Raw genomic sequence first — 19,484 nt, 5'->3', positions numbered from 1 at the left:
TCATCGGTTACTAAATTATCGCTTTAACTATTTATTTTAAATATTTATACTTTCATACAGTGTAACATGGAGGTAAATATATCAGTTTATGATTTACTAACATACATATCTAAGATAATGCAAGTATAGTTACCGTTGAAACGATGCTTGAGGTGTTCAAAGATTACTAATTCAATTACATATATAGCTATATAATTGATAGTTGAGACTTTACCTCACTTCAACTATCATATAAGCCAATTTATTTATTTCATATTATGCTATCATATTCGAATTGTTGCTCTATAACACAAATTAATTTGCTTAATGCTTGCTGAAATAAGAATCACAGCTCTTAATATTGAAGTCATAAAATTAACTAGAATGAAATGGCAGAAATACGTTTCCCTCTTTTAGTTTTTCAGGAAATAAAGCGTCAAAGTTGAAAAACATTGCAGCGTACAGAATATCATGACAATACTGCCATCACTAATAGCGGAAATTGAAAGGAGAAACTATGATTGAAGTAATCTGTCTAAAATAAAATAAACTCTACCGTACTTAATTAAGTATATAGAAAGTTTATATTTTGACCTTACTGAATATCAGTATTACTTCTTATTTGATTTTGAGTTGATATCATTCGACCAGGCAGGTTTCCGAAGCTTAAGTAGAATATAATTGATAGTGACTTTTTTAATTTCAGATACTGACGTTATGAAGGCTATTGTACGAGTAGCCTGATTATGTAAATACGTAGTGTAACATATACTCAAATTAATTTATATCAGCTTAAGGAATATACGCGTACAGAGCTTTATTTTTATAAATGTATCAATTTAAATCCTTACCTTGGAAGCTGCACCCAGTCCTCCAGTATCGGAATTTTTCATGGAAGAAATAACATTTCGACCTTTTGCAAAGCAATTCATATAATATTTCTTGACCTAAGGATGATAAATCAAATCTCAAAAGTTAACTCACAAAAATATCAGTAGTTAAACCTTTATTTTTAAGTCAAAATTTCTCTTAGCAACAAAATTAAAGTAACAATATGCTCTTTAAGCTTACATCTTTATAGTTATAGCAATGAAAGTAAAAAACGAATGTCCCCTTCCAAGATTGCATTGATTCCATAAAATAGATAGAGTAAAACACCTGATTATTTGGATATAATATTTCCATGCCTTTAAGATTGTTAGCTTACCTGTAGTGAATTAAATATAACAAAAAGGTAAGAAAATGTAACCGTAGAATTGTTAGCTGATATGAAACCAAATGCCCATGTAACTCCAAGCAACGGCAGTAAAGCAACAGCAGCACGAAGGGAGACCCTAGACATCAAGATACAAGATGAAATATTAGCAAAGAGTGGATAACTATATATATAATTACAGAATAAAATGATCAAATTATATCTTGAAATAAGGAAACGGCTATCATTCCTTATGGACTTATAATCAGATAGAATAGTAATTTTTCCTTTACAGCTTTCCACTTGAAACTTACTTGACTTTTTGTAAGCTGCTTTTATTAGCAACAGCACGAATTCCTATTAAGGTTTTAGTAATTCGTGCCATAAGAATAAGATTGATCTGTAAGGAAATGAAATAAGTCAGTTTATAATACTGCGATGTAATACTTGCATTTCAGCTTCAAGTTAGTGAAATCATTCATTTTATCCTTACAGCTATGATAATCATAACTGGAATGCCGAAAGCCAAAAGTAAAAAGTTACCGGGCTTAATCCAACAACTACAAATAAACAAAGATCAGAGTAGCATCAAGTTTTATTCAAATTATAGGTAAAATATCCTACAACTACATTAATAAAGCAGCTTTAGAGTTTCTAGCAGTATAAGATTAGCTAATAGATATACTGTAGTAATAGTATACGTAAATAATTATCAATTTATTTCCAGATCAATTTTCTTTTAAAGCTACGTCAATTATCTAGTAATACTTTAGGAGTACATACTAGTCCGCTGTGCCGTATAATCCTTGATTGGAAAGGAAGGCAGCAAGAACAGTGACTAATGGTGTGCCTAAATTGTCCAAATTATGTTAATCATCAAATCGAAAACCTAATATGTTAGTATTTATGACTTTACTATTGCCCTTACCCCATCCAACAACAAGATACAAGATCGCAGAAGAAATTTTCTCTGGCCAGAAATAAGACATCTTAAAAGTAACAATACCTTCTACCAACATCCAGGAAAAGGAAGCCAGAAATGAAAAATGCAGCATAAAAGCGATGGCTTGACATAGCCCCTAGATCATAAATAGCAATGAAGATCGAAAATCTTAAACAAGAATTATTGGTTATGGTCTTGTAACGTATATGCAATGTTGACCATGCTAACTTAAAAAGAAGTGATAGTAATCATTGGAAACTGTTACGAAGTGTAGCTTTGTAAATTATAAATTAGGCAATAATAATTGATTAACCCGGTTGCTTACCATTTTGGTAGACAACCATGAAGCTCATACTAAGTTATGTTAATTGTCTGGGAGTAACTCCCATAGTAACATATACAATTTGTAGAAGGAGCAATTTACTAGTATGCCCCACAAATGAGTGGGGATGGTATAAAAGACCGAGCGAATTGCCATTCGCTAGTAGTAGTTGCTCCGGGCTAGGACAAACTAGTAGAGACTAGAAATCGGATGGCCGAATAAAAAGTACTAGTGGCTTGAAAGAAACCTGAGTAGTTGTGTGTGACTGTGTGGAAAGAGTTAGTTTTCCCTAAGTAGAAGACTCCCAAGTCAGTGGAAGCCTTACACAATTACTATAGCACATGAGATAACCAAATCACAAGTGGGATTTGTGAAGGAAACTAAATTTAATTTTAAAATTAAATCGCTATTCACGAGCTGAACTAAACTCAATATTCATTAGTTCCCTAAAAGAAATTTAATATATTTCCAAAGGTTAAATTAGAAAGTATTTTCTATTACTTTTTCTGAATAGCATCGGATTTTAAGACTCTAATGAACCTCAATTATTTCGAAATAGACTTTTATTGCTGTAATAAAGCTTTCCTCCAAATTAATTTTTACTAGCAATAGCTTATATTTAGCTTATTTTCAACCACTTGCCAACTTACCTCGTTGTGCGTCTTTTCAATTCCAAATAAAAATATGCACGTAGAAATGATCATCGATACCGCTAAATTAGCATGTACCATACCACGGATGCTATGAAATCGTCTATACGTACAAGTGTATATTAAAATTAGTAGTGATAATTTATTTTAGCGCTTTCTAATCGTCTATTAATATTATTTGACCGCAACTACCGATCAGATATTAACAAGTAATCTACCTACGTCAGGGTTACTTATTTTGTAATTTATCGCGAAGAATATTAACTTGACATAGCTTGCAAATATGACACCCCAAGAAATGATAATATAAGTTGTAGCTAAGAAATGATCTTGCCTTTGTCTTATCACTAAATGTTTACTTCCAAATTGCCGGGATCAGGCCGATATAACTACATAATGGAGTTTACTAATCTCAAATTAGCGAGATTTACCTGATAGCCGTAAAGGTTATAAATGTAAATAGCAGGCACATCAAAGAAATTGACAATCCAATGTAGGTTAAGATACTTAATATTCGCTTATGAACTGCAGGAATCTATTTTACAAATATTAGTTAGAGAAAAGAACTAGGGGTTAGGAATAAGTTATCAATCAATTCTTGATCCGTGTTGAAATTTAAATATCCATACCGTGTTATTACTATATTGAAGCAAGACCGAGAAGCTTGTTAAATGATAGGAGATACATTTTACGACAGTGCTATTGATCCTTTCCGTAAATAAATCATCCGATGCCCAATTATGAACACTATTTCCAAGATTAAGGTTGTAAAATTCACTTAATAAATTTCAATTATGGTATAAATTATACTGTATACTAGTGGTCATGGCTATTTTTCAAAGATAGTGGTTATTTTTTAAACTTCTCATACGTTCTTTTCCAGTAGACGCAAAGAGCTTTTACATTACTATCCTAGTTTCAAAAAATAAAAATTATCTTAGAATAAGCGATAAATTCCTTACATTTCAATCTTCCATATTGCTTGCTAATAATTAATTATTATACGAGATTCTACTTTACTATCTTGTTAATTGTCGTGCTACCTGTTCGATTCTAAAATAAATTACGACAGGATTACTTAATCTTCCTTCGACCATAGGTTTAATACTGCACGAAATAGCAAACTTTAATGGTATCGATGAGCTAAAAAAATAATTCTTTTATTAAACAACTAAAACGCTTAAGCTAGCAAAATATTCGACTGAAATCACATTCATACTACTATATGAGTAAAAAGGCATTTTTTTAGGAAGGTTTCTTATTCAAAATATGAAATAAGAAAAAAAAATGCCATATTACTTTGATATTAAACATTTATTGCTCTTTATAAAACAGCTTGGTAATTGTTTTAAAAGCATCAATAGATTTTAGAGAGATGATACAGGTTTGATTACGTCTATGCTCAAACTAGCTATATATAAGGCCTTATTCGATACAGTTTTGATAGCATAAACAAAGAACTAAAATGCAAGCTAATTTTCTACCGATCTTATGCTCTTCTCATGAACGGCTAAATTATAACTTCGCTAAATTGCACAGAAATTAATTCTCAAAATATTCAAATTTTATATATTATGTTCTAGAGGTAGACTTAATCACTATTGGTATTCAACCTCAATTTGTTATTTACTACACCTGCTTTTGTATTGATTGGGTGTCGTTTTATAAACTCCTACAGCCATATGAAACCTCCCTAAAATAATTTTAGGTAATATACATAAAATATTCGACATTAAATGGCTGTAAAGTGCAGATTTAATAACTTCATCTTTAGACTTGTCCTACTTCAATGGATTCTAATTGCCTACCACTAAAATCAGTTGGCACTACGGATGGTGGAATCTCAATCTTTTGTGGGTATTCTGGCCCTTTGAACTGTACGGTAGCTAATCTATCTTCTACGTCAACATCGATATCCTTTTTGAAGTTTATCCTAATTCCACTCATTACAAAATAATGAACGTCTAGAATAGAAAAATATCTGATTGGAAATTTGAAGTGAACAAATATTTATGAAGAAGAAACCAATTTAAATTCTCTGTTTATAAAAGAGCTAGTAATTTGAACTCAAAATCGTCTGCTACTAATCTTCCTACGGTTAATTTCAGTTTGTGACTCTAACAATTAAATTAAGGTTCTGCTGATTGCTATCTGACATATTAACAAGTATAATTAATAATTAACCAAAATTTTCAAAACAAACTCATAAAAATTTATACAGACTATCAGAAAACAAAACAGCAACTTTATATATTTTTCTGGAAATCTATGAAATTTTAAGAAACACAGAACACCTTGGAGACATCAGTGTAAATGTTGCAAATAAATTAACCATAGATAAATTAAGCAATTGATATCGAGGCTAATGTAATTATATTACTGTCTGTAAGATTTTAAATTACTTTATTTAATTTAGAGATCTTTACCTAAGGTCTTGTTATATTTCGTTGCTTGGACAGTATTTGAATTTGTAGAATTTAATCCTTCCGCTAATTTTAATCCAGAATCATCGACAATTTGATCGTAATTATCATCTTGAATGATACTATTTGGTGTCGAAGTTGAAGCTAGAGTTGATTTAGTAGTCGTAGCTACTGCTGGCTGTATCGTGGTAGATGCTCCTGTCAATAAATTTATTCAAACATGTTTATCTTAAAGTTAAATTCTGTCGAAACATACGGGTTACTTTGCAGCTTAAGAGATATAGTATATTGTGATACTAAGGATAAATAACGTGCGGTAAATTTATGCTATGCATTCTATTCATATGTCGATTAGTAGATGGTTAAATGGGCCTATTTTCAAATAACTATTTTTCCTCACTCCGATTAGTACTGATAATTTTTACTTGCTCATGGAGAATTTAATTCTTAAATTATATCCATTTTTGAACATTATCTAAGCGATAAAGCTAGTCTAGTCTGGCCTAATCTTGAATAGAAAATATATAGTTGATTTTCTATTAATACTATAACTACTACCACTCAATACGATCAGTAGAATTAATACTTATAATTTTAACACGCTACTGGAGTATTCAATGCTTAAACAATATGCATTTCTGCAACTTTAAATATTTTACTTCATCTAAATAATTAAGTTATTGTAGTCTTAACTAGTCTTAAAAAGAAGATTTATAGTTGATTTTCTATACATGCTATTCCTTGTTAACGATTACGATACGCGTGTATAAGGGCAATTGGCCTATTTTCAAATAAGTATTATATATCACTCTTTCCGAATAGTAGAATTAATACTGGTAAGCTTAACATGCTAATAAAGAATTTATTTCTAAAAATATCTATTTTTGTAATAATTTTATCTATTAAACACCTGGTAAGCGATAAAGTTCTACGATATTCAGTATTAACCTCTTAGCTACAGTACCGAATAACCAACACTTAGCTATTAAAGCTATCGAAATCGGAGGCTAATCGACTTGCTTTCAGGAAGATATTGCTAACCTTCTAACAGCATTAAAACTATTCTTTGCATCAATCATTATGAATAACAAACTCTTTGTGAGTGCTACTATCGAAATCAGCGGCTAATTAACTTACTTTGATGAAGATAATACTAACTTCCTAATAATGCAAAACTATCCAAGAGGTGATTCACAAGCCGCTTTCTATTCAAATGAAATGTAGTTTTATGCTGCACTATTTATATATTCCTTATTTTGTATACCTTTACTGGTTAGAATCTTTCGACAAATTGGATATGCTTTATGACCGATGCAATCTACCGGATACCAGACCCAAGACTTTTGAAAGGAAACATATTTCATTGCAGCGCACTGGTGATGATTATTACTACTATTGATCCCTAATTTGGTAACTGGATGTAGTATACTCGAGTCCTGTAACCAGCGAAATGTTTGATTGGTTTTATATAGCCCAAGCCAAAAGGATGCACCGTCCAAATCGATACTTTCTGACATATTTTGTGTTTCTAGTAGTATCAAATTTTCTACAAAATCTTGCAATTTTTTTGATGATAGTATAAGCAGATCCGAACTGTGATAACCGCACAGTTCACGCGCCTCGTAAAAGCTCATTGGAAGGTAGGTAGTTCTAATACAACTAGATCCATTATTATTCCAAAAAGTGGGGCATTTAGAATGTGCTCTTCCTATATTGTTTATTAGAAATCAATATTACAGACGGTTCGTCATCTTAACGAGATAGTTCTCAACATCGTCAAGAAACAGCCTAATTACACACTAGAAGTATGCTGCAGGTAAGTAAGTATATTACATACATAATAGAGGCTCAGTCTAACATCTTTTTCAGTCAAGCTAATAGAATGATTGAAATCAATAGTATGTTCTAAAATACTTACGATAGATGCTAGAATCGATGATGATGTCTGTTGTTAATCCGGACGCATCTGTAGAGTATTTATCGTTAAATAAAGTAGTAAGATATCCGTACATACAGCGCAAATTTTCTTTGAGTTTTGATCATTTAAAAGTGCATAAATATAGTAGTAACACTTTAATAACTTAATAATCTCATTGACATGTTTAAAATGTTCTATTCTTAGTTTGAGTAGCTTGAACTTATCCATTTCTAGTGATTTATAAGCAGACCATTATTGGCAGAAAAGCTTATTAATGCCAATCAATACCATATTATTTGCATTTTAAAGATTTTAAATTCTTACTCAGTTAAATTTGAAACCTAGGATTAGTAATACTCTAACTTATTAATTCCAATCAACGCGAGCTATTTTAAATCCTTGCCCCATTAATTTGATAATTAGGATCAGTAATTTTCTAACTTACTAATACCAATCAATATGATATTATCTATACTTTAGTTATTTTAAATTCTTACTCAAAGAAGTTCAATATATTGTACTGGATACGTTATATTCTAACTTATGGTTGCCGATCAACACGATATCATCTATACTTTGATTAATTTAAATTCTTGTTTGATTAAGTCTGATAAATAGGATAATTAAAATTCTAACTTACATCTTTGGCAAATGAAAGAAAATGAACGATTACAGTCTCTTGTATACCAGCTGGCATCAGTACGATTTAATTTCAGTAATGAAACACAGTCTTTACCTCCAAGACTGGGCTGATTCTTGGCCCATACGGAATAATTTAAACCAAGGTTACTTCCATACCAGAAGAAGAATCCATTAACATACTGCAAACCAATCCATACTTCTTTTCCATTACTGATCATCGCATTAATGATGGCACCCGTATTTGCATCATTAATTATAACCGGCTGAGATCCCAGTGAGCATTCTTTACTCACTTCCGAGTTAGGGACTAAACCAGTATGAAAGTCGTAGCATCGCTTATTGTAGACAAGCCAACCATATGGGCATGTAGCTGTTATAAGCAGTAAATACCATTCATTCAATTTCATTTAACTTCAATTCGTTAAATTCAGCTCTTTAATCAACCCTCTACATGGACTACTCACGAAAATAATATCTTCCAATTCCTGACGAAATATTTCCTGCAGCAGTATAAGTATTCTAGCAAATATAATGTAAATTATTGTCACATACTTGAAACCATTACGAGTAACTAACATTAATGTAGAACTGAAAACTGCCAAGATAAAACAGTTTCTCATAAGCCAATTTTATTTCATGTAACTAAAATAGATTGCTATATATATTTCGGTGAAAGTTCAAGAATATGTTTGTAAGTGTAACAAATTATTAATAAGAAAGATTTAATTCTAACTAGCTCCATCATTAATCACGTATTATCTTTTAACAGTAGACATTTACCAGAAGAAAGAGCTAAGAGGTTACTAAATTTGGGCATACATTAAGGTACTTACCATGGATTGGATTATCATCGAGTAGTCAGTATCTACATTAGTGTATCAAATAGATAGAGTAAATAATTACCATTTATAATAAGGACTGCGACAATTTAGAATAAAATCCGATTTTTCAAGTAATATTTCCATTCTGTTACTAGCTAAATCATAACAGAGTAAATTATTTTTTACCCTAATAGGAGATACCTTTCTCACATAGCGAGTAAAAGTTGTAGTTATTAAGACAATTTTGTAGCTGCCAATAGACAACATTGCTAGTTATGTTAACTACCATGCAGAGATCTAGTGTATTCAAGTTTCGATGTGTGTCAAATAAAATGTCGTTAATCCACTGTAGTCCACTAGTATTCGACTTGAGAGCAATCCAAACAGACTTTCCCGTTGATCGAACTATACTAGCAACGAAATTAAATTCGGATTCATCATGCAAAATGGCTAAGCGAGCGTGGCTTTCCTGACAGTGATAAAATGCCGTAGACCATTGCTTAAAATTACTGCTGGAAGGCTGATAACATTTCTCTCCAAGTTGCCACCATCCCACGGGACAAGTGAGCTCTACGCAGTTCCCATAAATGATTAAACCGATATATTAGTGTACTGTTTAGCAAAGTGATGAGTAATATAAAGCAATTAATCTTGTTACCACAAGGGATTGAGTATTTTAACTTGGCAAGGATTACCTTGCTCGCATAAAAATGGATAAAAGGAAGTACAACGTCGATTATTCCATAAAAAAGTTTTACTGCTCATTGTAACACATTTTCCAGACTGAGGATCCTGTTCTTTGAGCGGACGAAATTTTTCCCAATTGGTAAATGGTGGTAAACTGCTATTTAACCACTGAAAGTCCGCTATACCCGTTACCGTAGTCTTTAGACTTCTTAATCCAATCCACATCTCCGAGTAGATGGCTGCTGGTATAGCTGATTTTATAGCTTGCAATTTTTCTTTAGATTCAATTTGAATTAATCGCTTACCCACAGCTTCACAATAGTCTTTGCATAAGGAAAACGGCAATGGGTCATGAATTGCAGTAATGCAAGTCTTATTATAGCGCATTGATGGAGGGTTGCAGCTATTTACACCTAGTTATTACGTAGACGATTGATGAAAACTTAAATCAGTCAATAAACTTTATATTAAATATTCACGGTACTGTTGTTAATATTCATTCTACATGTATAACTTACTAGCTTGTGTGGGTAAGTGATAACCGGATAAAGGATACGACGAAAGCTCAGATTGAGAATTGTTAGAAGTTAAATCTAAATGAGAAATTTTAATCATAACAGAAAGTGGAAATTTACGCTATTTCTTTCAGCTAAGAAATGCACAGTCCAATCCAAAAATATCCAATAGGACTTAATATATACACATATAGTAAATAGAAATATAGCTTTTTTCTTTCACTTAGTAGCTCAATCTTAACATTAGCATCATGAAAATCCAATCTATTCCCAAAATATCAACCTCTATGAGTGAATTATTGACTCAAATTCATTAAGACGATCACTACATATTGTAGATACGTATTTATGCGTACGACTTTGCAGTGCAGTCCCAAACAGAGCTAAGATTAAGATTGTACGAGAATAGTAACTTGCATGTTAGAATATAAGATTTTGTAGGTATCTATTTGCAGAAGGTGGTTATAAGACGTATTTTAGCTATTCTAATGAATTATTGTATTAAAATTTGCAGAAATGAATAGGCTGCGCTAAGTATTTCCAATTTCTATCAACGAATTATCGACATAAACTCATAAAGATTATTACTATTTATCTAGAGATTTAAGCGCACAACTTTATGTTACTATCCGTAGTAGACCTAAGATTAAGATAGTGAGAGAATAGTAACTAGTATGCTAGATTATTAAATTGTTTAACTGTTTCTTTTTAGAAGATGTTTACAATAGCACGATTTTTTACTATCTTATCGAGGTATTTACGTTGAGATTCGGAGACATGAATAGATTGCGCCAAGTATTTCTAACTTTTATGAGTAAAATTATCGATACAAACTCATTCAGATAATCACCCCTTATCGTCTAGATTTACGCGTATAACGTTCTAGTGCAATCCCAAATAGAGCTAAGATGAAGATTGTACGAGAATGTTAACTTGTTTGTCAGATTACAAGATTGTGAATCTATTTATAGAAGATAATTATAGGATTTTGGCAATTCCATTGAAACGTTTATATTAAGATTTCGAGACATGAATAGAGTGTACCCAGTACGTGGATACCGTAAGATTTGTATTGTAATACTTAATTAGAAACGTGAATAAAGAATAGATCATGATAATAAATTGAGATTTAATTTTATAACTTAAGTAGTAAGATTGCATTGTATTGCTAAAAGAATCATTCTGCTATTGATTATGTAAAAATTATGAATTTGGTTGCAATAATTTAGATAATTTAGAAAGTCTAATTGCGGCTAGATAGTCCTTCGTAGTTGTAAGACGAGCCGAATTGATGTCATGAAGAAAAGTTGGAAGTGACTGTAATTCTTATTTTATATTATTTCAAAGATGCTCTATCACAAAAATTGATCGCCTTATGGTAAGAAAATGGCTTGTGATCTGCAATATCATGGGTTTATTATAGGATAATATGTCGTATGCATAACCAAAAATCATCAAGAACTCTTTATAACAGCGTTTCTCTTAGGAGTTCTTGGAATCACGCACCGAATTCGAACTTAATACGTGAGCAATTTAAACTTCTGTAAACAATAAATCTTAAATACTAGCTTTCAGTCATGATACAGATACTTAAAACAGCTTTTATTTTGATGTGATGCTGTTACTTATTTTCAATTTGATTCAATCTCACTTCAATACAAAGAAATAAATTAAACGCAATCCATTTATTCTTACCAAGCTGGCAAATGAAACGATAATGATCGCAACATCGTAAGTTAGTCCAATTTAGCTGAATGGCATGAGCTCCATACGACACACCAGCACATAATTTCGATGAATTTACTACGATTCCTTGATGCCAAGTATTCCAACTTCCAACAGTAGTATTACTGTCGATCCAAGTTGCATTAGTGAATGTCCCGTTCTGATCTACCAGTCCAATCCAATATAAGCTGGAAGCGCCACCAGTACTATTAGTTAATGTTCCTACTATTTTATTAAGAGCGATATTTTCGGCTGCATCATTAATCTCTATTAAGCTACCGTTGTAATTATTTTTACAGTAATTAACAGCAGTGGAAAATTTAGCTTCGGACGAGCTGATGAAATAACGCTTGAAATTATGAGTAAACCAGCTATCTGTTAATGAAAAGATAGAGTATTAAGCGAATCCAAATAGTATATGGAAAATGGCGAAATATTTTAGAATTCATAAAAGAACTTAATTTTAATTCGAGCATTAAAAACTGGTTATTTTGAAGTTTTACACTAGACTATTTCCAAAGATACATTGCAGTAGATACTCATATTAATGCGATGACTAGGATTATTTCTGAATGGATAAGGTTTCAATACTACCAATATTAATTACTGCACTAAGCCAAAACAACTCCATGTCTAAATTAAATGACCAAGATAGAAGTTTTAGTAATGCTATCCTGCAAGCATCTCATTTATAAATAGAAGCTCAAGACATCCATAATTTATCGCTTATATTATTATCTACGCCATATTTGTAGCTTATTCCTACTTTTCTTTATTTATCAATTTTCCGCAAATTATTTAATTAAGGAAAATATACTGTACGCGTTATCGACTGTAAGAATAAATTCATCACTTGCCTAAAATGGCGTTACTGGTAGATTAAATATTATTGCTATTATAGCTACTTTATTTTGCAGATGTTTGTACCACGCATAGTGCATTTTTCTATCTTTAATTTGACTATAGTGCTACTTCATTCTCATTAAAATGAGTAATGACTAACTATAACAGTAATTGATTCTAAAAACGATCAAATTAACAACTTATAGTTGAGCTGGATATCGCGTTAAAACTCTAAGTGCTTTCAGCGTTGCCTATGTCCTTAATTAGAAATTATATATATATAATATATATATTGCCTCAGTTTTGTAAATTTAAATAAAGTTGTCGATTTTGTATATCTTACCGAATTTTTCATTTTTTCCTACTATAGCAACAGCAGAAACACAGATTAAGCTTCTCAAAAATATCCATACCAAGCATAAATTCTAAAAAAAACATCATTAAATTAATTTAGCAAATCAACGTCTCATTTGCTAGCCCAAACAGAATGGATTTGAGTTGGTTTGAAAATATTTTCAAAATACAGCTCATAAATACATTTTTAACGCAAAATCAATCAATACATAAAAATTACCATACATTTAACTAAGCAATACTTTATAACTAGTTGCTACACTCCAGCCATATAGAAACACTAACTAATTTCAATTAGCCTTTATATTAATATAAGTGTTCTTGAAATAAGATAGTATTCGCTAGATAGATCTATCAAATTTATAAATCTGCTTGAAAAATTATAATTTATCTTTGAAATGTTTCTTTTCGTTTGTTTTAAGATAGCTGTATAAGCAAAATTTTCGAACCTTCTCAGAAAATTTTAGTAAATTTAAGTTAAATACTAACGATGTTCCACTATAAAATACAAATCTGCGATCAACTAAGATTAAGGATATTATTTTTTATCTTTAAAGTGTTTAGAAAAATTAGTACTTTTAATATCATCACATTAGATAAGCTAAGATAAAAGCCATATCACCTTTAAGCGATGTTCTAGCTAGCGCTCTGTTTATAAATTGCTTACGTAAATGAAAATATATAAAACACGTTCAAACTGTAAATTTTTTCTTGCAATAAAGACATAGACAGTTTAAAGTACTAACTTTTACAAATCCCGATCTAGTTTCATTAATTAGCAATGAGTTGGATGCATGCGTAGGAAATCAATGAAAATTAACAGGGTTCAACAGAGTCAAATTTAGAACTATCGAATTAAGTATTGCAATAATTAGTCATGAAAGTAATCTGTATAGTACAACATTAATTATAATCATGCCCAATTCTTAAATTGCATTTTAACTGGCATCAGTTTTTCAATGATACACAAGTGATCTTCATTTCATTAATACAGTATTGCAAGTGAAAGTAACAAGGCGTTGACTAAAGGTAAATTCAATTTCATCAAACAGTAAAACCATCTAATATATAATAAATATTGCTACTTGAATATTAGCTATTTCACTCACAATATTTAAATATACGGAAAATAACTATATTAAATTGGACTGTGCCGATATTAAATAAAAGAAATGCGATCGCTTTCCGTAATAGGCCTTATGTCTAATGCTAGAGTACATTTTTGATTACCAGTATTATTCTTACAATCTTTCAATCTTAAGTAATGGTATCTTATACATAGTGACTAAAATACGTAGAACACCATGAGTTAGATTCTGATAGTATGGCTTATAATTAACCAAAGCTAAACGGCAGGAATATTTTATCATCAGCGTGAGATGTCGAATGGAGCTGGTGTGCGCCAGAGTACAGCTATCGTACATGTAAACTAATAACTTATACTCTATAAGTGTAGCTGGATAGATTTAATTTCAAATCGACAATGCTAGGGCTATGATGAAGCAGATTAAAGTATTTTTTGTTAATGCTAATAATCCAATAAAATTAAATTTTTTATTTTTAATAAAAACTGTTCTGGTTGATTTAAAGATATGGGCTAGGTTCGTAATTTGCCTTCAACTCAAGCTTTATATTAATAGCTATTTCACATGAAATTATTAGCTAAAATTTGTTTTTTTATTCAATATTCTATTAGGTACGTTGCCAATACTTTAGAAACAGCAGTAGCGCTACCCAGATGCAAGAGAGAAATAAAAATTCAAAAAAAATCTAGATCATATCAAAAGTGAAAAAAATCAAAATGTTAAGAAATCAAATACATACCAAATACTTAAGGCTTACCATAATTTATCACCCCAACGTTATTGATGTTGAAACGAATAGTATTCAAATTAGAAATACAAGGTTCTAGCTCTGAAATGGAAATAGTAGCGTTGTGATTGCATTTGGTCTAGATGAACTGTAATTTTTACTTGAAATTATAATTATCAACCTTAAACAATAAAGCATTTGATTATAATTACCAGTCATTGATCATTTATAAACTTATTAATAAATTATTGATACAAAGACAGCTTTCTTTTTTTATTTCTTGAGCATACGTCGAATAAATTGTTCAATTTTGAAGAATGAGAAAATTATAGACTGTAACTTTAGACATATATGACGTGATTTCTATTTTGCACGTACGTATTATCCTTAAGCAATATCTAAACTAGTGACTAGATAATGATTTACAGAGACAATGGATGGAAATGTTTATCATCCGTTCATCAAAATATCGATCTAATCACACAAGTTCTTGCGTTTGTCAATAACAACCAATTTGATTTCTTGTTTCTAGGGTAGAATATAATGCAGCGATTAATTTTCGTTGCATTGATTATTCTATCGATATAGTAACATCTGTTTTAAATTATTTTTAATAAAAGCTAATATTATCATTATCCATGATCCAAATCTAGTTTTATTGCTCCATTTCGACTTTCCCATAAAAATTCAAGCAAGATCACCATTTCACAATATAGACACTAATTCATAGACTTAAATATAATTTTAGCTATCAGAATGAATGTACATTGTCAGCAACCATTTGTTTCGTTCAACTCTGTTATACATAAAAGTAAATTCACTATCAATGACTTCTCACGTAAGCTTTAATTACCATCCTTTGATTTAATGCTGATTGAATCAAAGTATAACACTAATGTACACCTGTTATGGTGTTGCCTTGCCATTAGGATAGTTTAATAAATACAGTAGGGGCTAATATGGGAAATATCCATGTTTGCAGTGCTAGGTAAGATAAGTAATGTCTCAACGTGGATGTTATTTGTGATAGTTTATTACATATTTGACATTGATTGTTATTGTGGGATAGATATTAGTAAGATGATTCAAGTTCTAGTTGATGATAGTTGAATTAGACAGCTTACGTGCCAAGATTAAGATTAAGTATAAGTAAGAGATTCAAAATTTGCTGATGGAAAAGCTATGTAAGGAACATCTCTGTTCGAGATGTCCCTCCTAGTAAGGTATAATAATAATAATGTTGTTGTTTACAAATTTGACGGTTCCTATATAAACAAGAACATTTGATTTGAGTGGTGAGGTGAAAAGTTGTAGATGTATCTTTGCTAATAAAAGTTTTATCTTTACAGTATTTGGCAGTGTGTATTTAACGTTAAGTAAAAGGGCGTTTAAGTCAGTCGCTACTTATAGACTTTACTGTACGTTACCTTGTCACAGAATTGAAATTGTGACAACACCATTATCGAGAATGGAGAATAATTTAAAAATATAATGATCATTTACTCACAAGGGGATCATTTTAATTGTACCTTTTCATTTTCTGCCAACGTAGTGGTTATGGAAAGACTGCATCAACACTTTATCAATGCAATGCTAAATTTATGCCTAACACTACCAAAATTAAGTTTTAGTTTTGCTCTACTGATCGAGCTATCACAGAAAGACTGCATCAATGTTTTATTAATTAATTTAAATGCTGAAATTTATGCTTAAAGTAGCCGAAATTAAGGATTAGTCTTGATGTACCGTGATATCAGATCATTAATTCGCAAAGAGGAAGATTTTCGTAGTACCGTCCATTTCATTTTCTGCCGATGTAACTATTACAGAAAGACTGTGTCGATATTATATTAATAGAATACTGAAAAATTTAACCTAAAATAAACCAAACCTAAGGCTTAGCTTAGCCGGATTTTTATTTTAAAAATCGTCCATTATGTAGAATCAAAAAAATCTTGAAGATTGAACTTGAATATAATTTTCAAGAAAAAGAAATGCTAGCATATTACGCCTGGTTATTGCCACCAAAGTATCTTAATCCTCAAGCTGTTAATTAATATGATACTCTTGAATACAGCAGCATCTACCAATTTCTTATGACTTCTAGGGTTATATACCAGTGTAGGTGCAATGAAATCGAATAGCAAGTACAGATTTCATGGCATCTTGCACTAATCATTAAACTTATACAGTATTACTAATAACGATCTAATTTAAATCTTGAAAACTTCCTGATTTATGTTACTATCAGATCTAGATTGTGACACAAAAAGACAATGTAAAGTGCCTGTGCTTATTCTTCGTGGAATTAGCAAATCCATTTCGTAGCTATCTATTAATTACAACTACCCTTCTAATGCTAGTTTTTACACATATAATGTGAATGCTGCTCAAAATTTTCATGTCATGTACAGTTTTCTGATTGCCATGTCAGACCATAATTATTTTAGCTGATTTTAGACATAATTATGCCTCAACTTATTTCACTCTACTATTTTTTATTTTATAAGATAAATCCCTAACATGAAGATTTTACTTAATTTCGCTTAAGGAATAGGTTAAATGGTATCCTCAATAAGAACGGCTGCCAATAATAAACAACACTTATAATAATATACAATATGGGAATATGCAGACTAATACAGCGATTGAGCTACCAGTAATACTAATATTCTACTAACTATTCTGATAGTTAATGCAATATTTCTGATTATTATAATACTTATGAATGGAAGATCGTTATCTTTCAATTAATCATAGTTTTAAAGTTAAAAGTTAGTCATCGCCCCAGCGATCACAAAAGCTTATAAAGTACTGTAAATAATCAAAATTTTTATTGTATACAAAATAAAGGGAAAACTGCCAATAGATATTTATGCTATCGCGAACATATTATAATTCCACCATCTTCCTTTCATGTTAGCACAAAATTATATTTATCGATATAAATAAGCCTTCTCGCCATTTACTTAACAAATATTCAACAGTGCGAATATTAACAAGGATTAAAAATAACGGGTAAATCAAGAAGATTACTATACAAACGGCATATAATTTTAATTGTTATTTAACACTAAGTAAAGGCAATTGTCTGATTGAATTAGCTCTACCATCCAATTTAATACAGTTGCCTATAATATTTCACATATATTTTAGCGCGTTTCTAAGTAGTTTTAAATCAATTATAAGTACGTATCTATCGTTGAGGATCATAAATATTTATTGTCAATACATTTATCATAAATATGGACCCTAACGATGACATTGAAGATAGCAAGCTAACGTAGCTTTAGTAATACAATATTCAAATAATTAATATCAATCATAATTCGAACTGCTTATCCATAATTAATCGATATCGATGCATTAGCACATTTTACTAACTAAAAAAATTTATTTTTAATTGCTGTTAATTTATAATTCCAGTATCGAATCACTTTGCACTGTTCTAAATTGAGCAGAATTCTGATATTAGTTTAAGCTTCTAAGATTGAAATGCGGCTAAAACTTATGTTGAAACACTTAAAAATTGAAAACAATATAGATTTAGAAATTAAACTAGCTAATACCAACTCAGTCGAAATTATAACTTGTCAACAGGATGTTAGTTTATAGTACTGATCTCAAAAGCGACAAACATGGGGGAATGAAAATAAAACGATAAAAGCGAAGCCTCTTTATATTGAGATGAAATTCATTAGTTACTATATGTTTACATATGTACGCGTATAACAAGACTGTTTATAAGATAATTTACGAATTTCAAAACATATTATTTAGTTATAGACTATAAATAGATTAATGCTACCTTCCAATCAATTATTTATACTTCTAGCTATTATACAAATCAGCATATTAAATCTTAAGTATATGCAAACATACTGATAGTTGGAAATTGCTTTAAATTTCCGATCTATACGGCAAAGAAATAAATAGAATCTGAAGGGATGTTCTTATTTTCGTATTGATGTCTGTCATCTTAATCATAATATGCTCTTGTTTTTATGGGCGGCTACTGAACTAAAGCAAAAGACAACTCTATCATAGACATAATTCTACCCATTATTCAGGCTCTTTGTAGTCGCAATTAGGGATACAGATATGTCATAGCACTTTAATTATATAAAATATCGACTCTTTATTTCTTGATTTACCCGACATAGTTTTATACAAATGGGAATAATTATCGGTATTCATATTTAAATTGAAAACTAGAGCTTGAAATGTAATAAAACATATTCATGCGTAATTGGCCAATTCATTGCCACATTTTTAACAAGAAGCAACTCAAATTCAAAATTAATTTCCGAGATTAAAAATTTTGCACTACAAATGTAAAACCTTCATTATAATCAAAAATAATCACAACTTCTACTCTTTTAGTCAATATCTATATTAGGATGCGGTGGTAATGGTCCCCACGGATGACATCATAAAATCCTTACTGAATAACGAAGAAAGAATTTCTAAATCATAAACTTATTACACTTAAATCCAGATTATCTAGATTCCTATCTAAGACCAAATACAAAGCTACGTGATAATTATGCCCTCTCATTAAGTCTGGACAGCATTAAAACTTCAGCTTTTTGCCATTGATCTAAATCATGGTTAGTATAAACATTTTGCTACCAGTGCGTAATCGCTCTGTAGCA

At 30.6% G+C, this 19,484-nt stretch overlaps 1 protein-coding gene across 1 annotated transcript; it reads right to left on the bottom strand.

Annotated features, from left to right (window-relative positions):
- Positions 1 to 250: 250 nt before the first annotated feature.
- On the bottom strand, positions 251 to 14,862 carry TRIADDRAFT_59344 (uncharacterized protein; the record flags this gene model as incomplete). Its single annotated transcript, XM_002115264.1, has 21 exons — positions 251 to 313; positions 831 to 926; positions 1,187 to 1,313; positions 1,489 to 1,574; positions 1,668 to 1,734; positions 1,958 to 2,024; positions 2,181 to 2,253; positions 3,090 to 3,192; positions 3,521 to 3,624; positions 4,133 to 4,232; positions 4,725 to 4,782; positions 4,898 to 5,053; positions 5,516 to 5,710; positions 6,777 to 7,220; positions 8,167 to 8,442; positions 9,095 to 9,463; positions 9,589 to 9,993; positions 10,099 to 10,173; positions 11,791 to 12,195; positions 13,007 to 13,088; positions 14,842 to 14,862. The coding sequence occupies 21 exons, from the start codon at positions 14,860 to 14,862 to the stop codon at positions 251 to 253; spliced, it is 3,372 nt and encodes a 1,123-aa protein (XP_002115300.1).
- Between the last annotated feature and the right edge of the window lie 4,622 nt (positions 14,863 to 19,484).

The sequence above is a fragment of the Trichoplax adhaerens genome, genomic scaffold (assembly GCF_000150275.1).
Source record: "Trichoplax adhaerens TRIADscaffold_10 genomic scaffold, whole genome shotgun sequence".
Classification (NCBI taxonomy): Eukaryota; Metazoa; Placozoa; class Uniplacotomia; order Trichoplacea; family Trichoplacidae; genus Trichoplax; species Trichoplax adhaerens.
The sequence above is the reverse complement of the archived record's forward strand: the minus strand, read 5'-3'. Positions and strand labels throughout refer to the sequence as shown.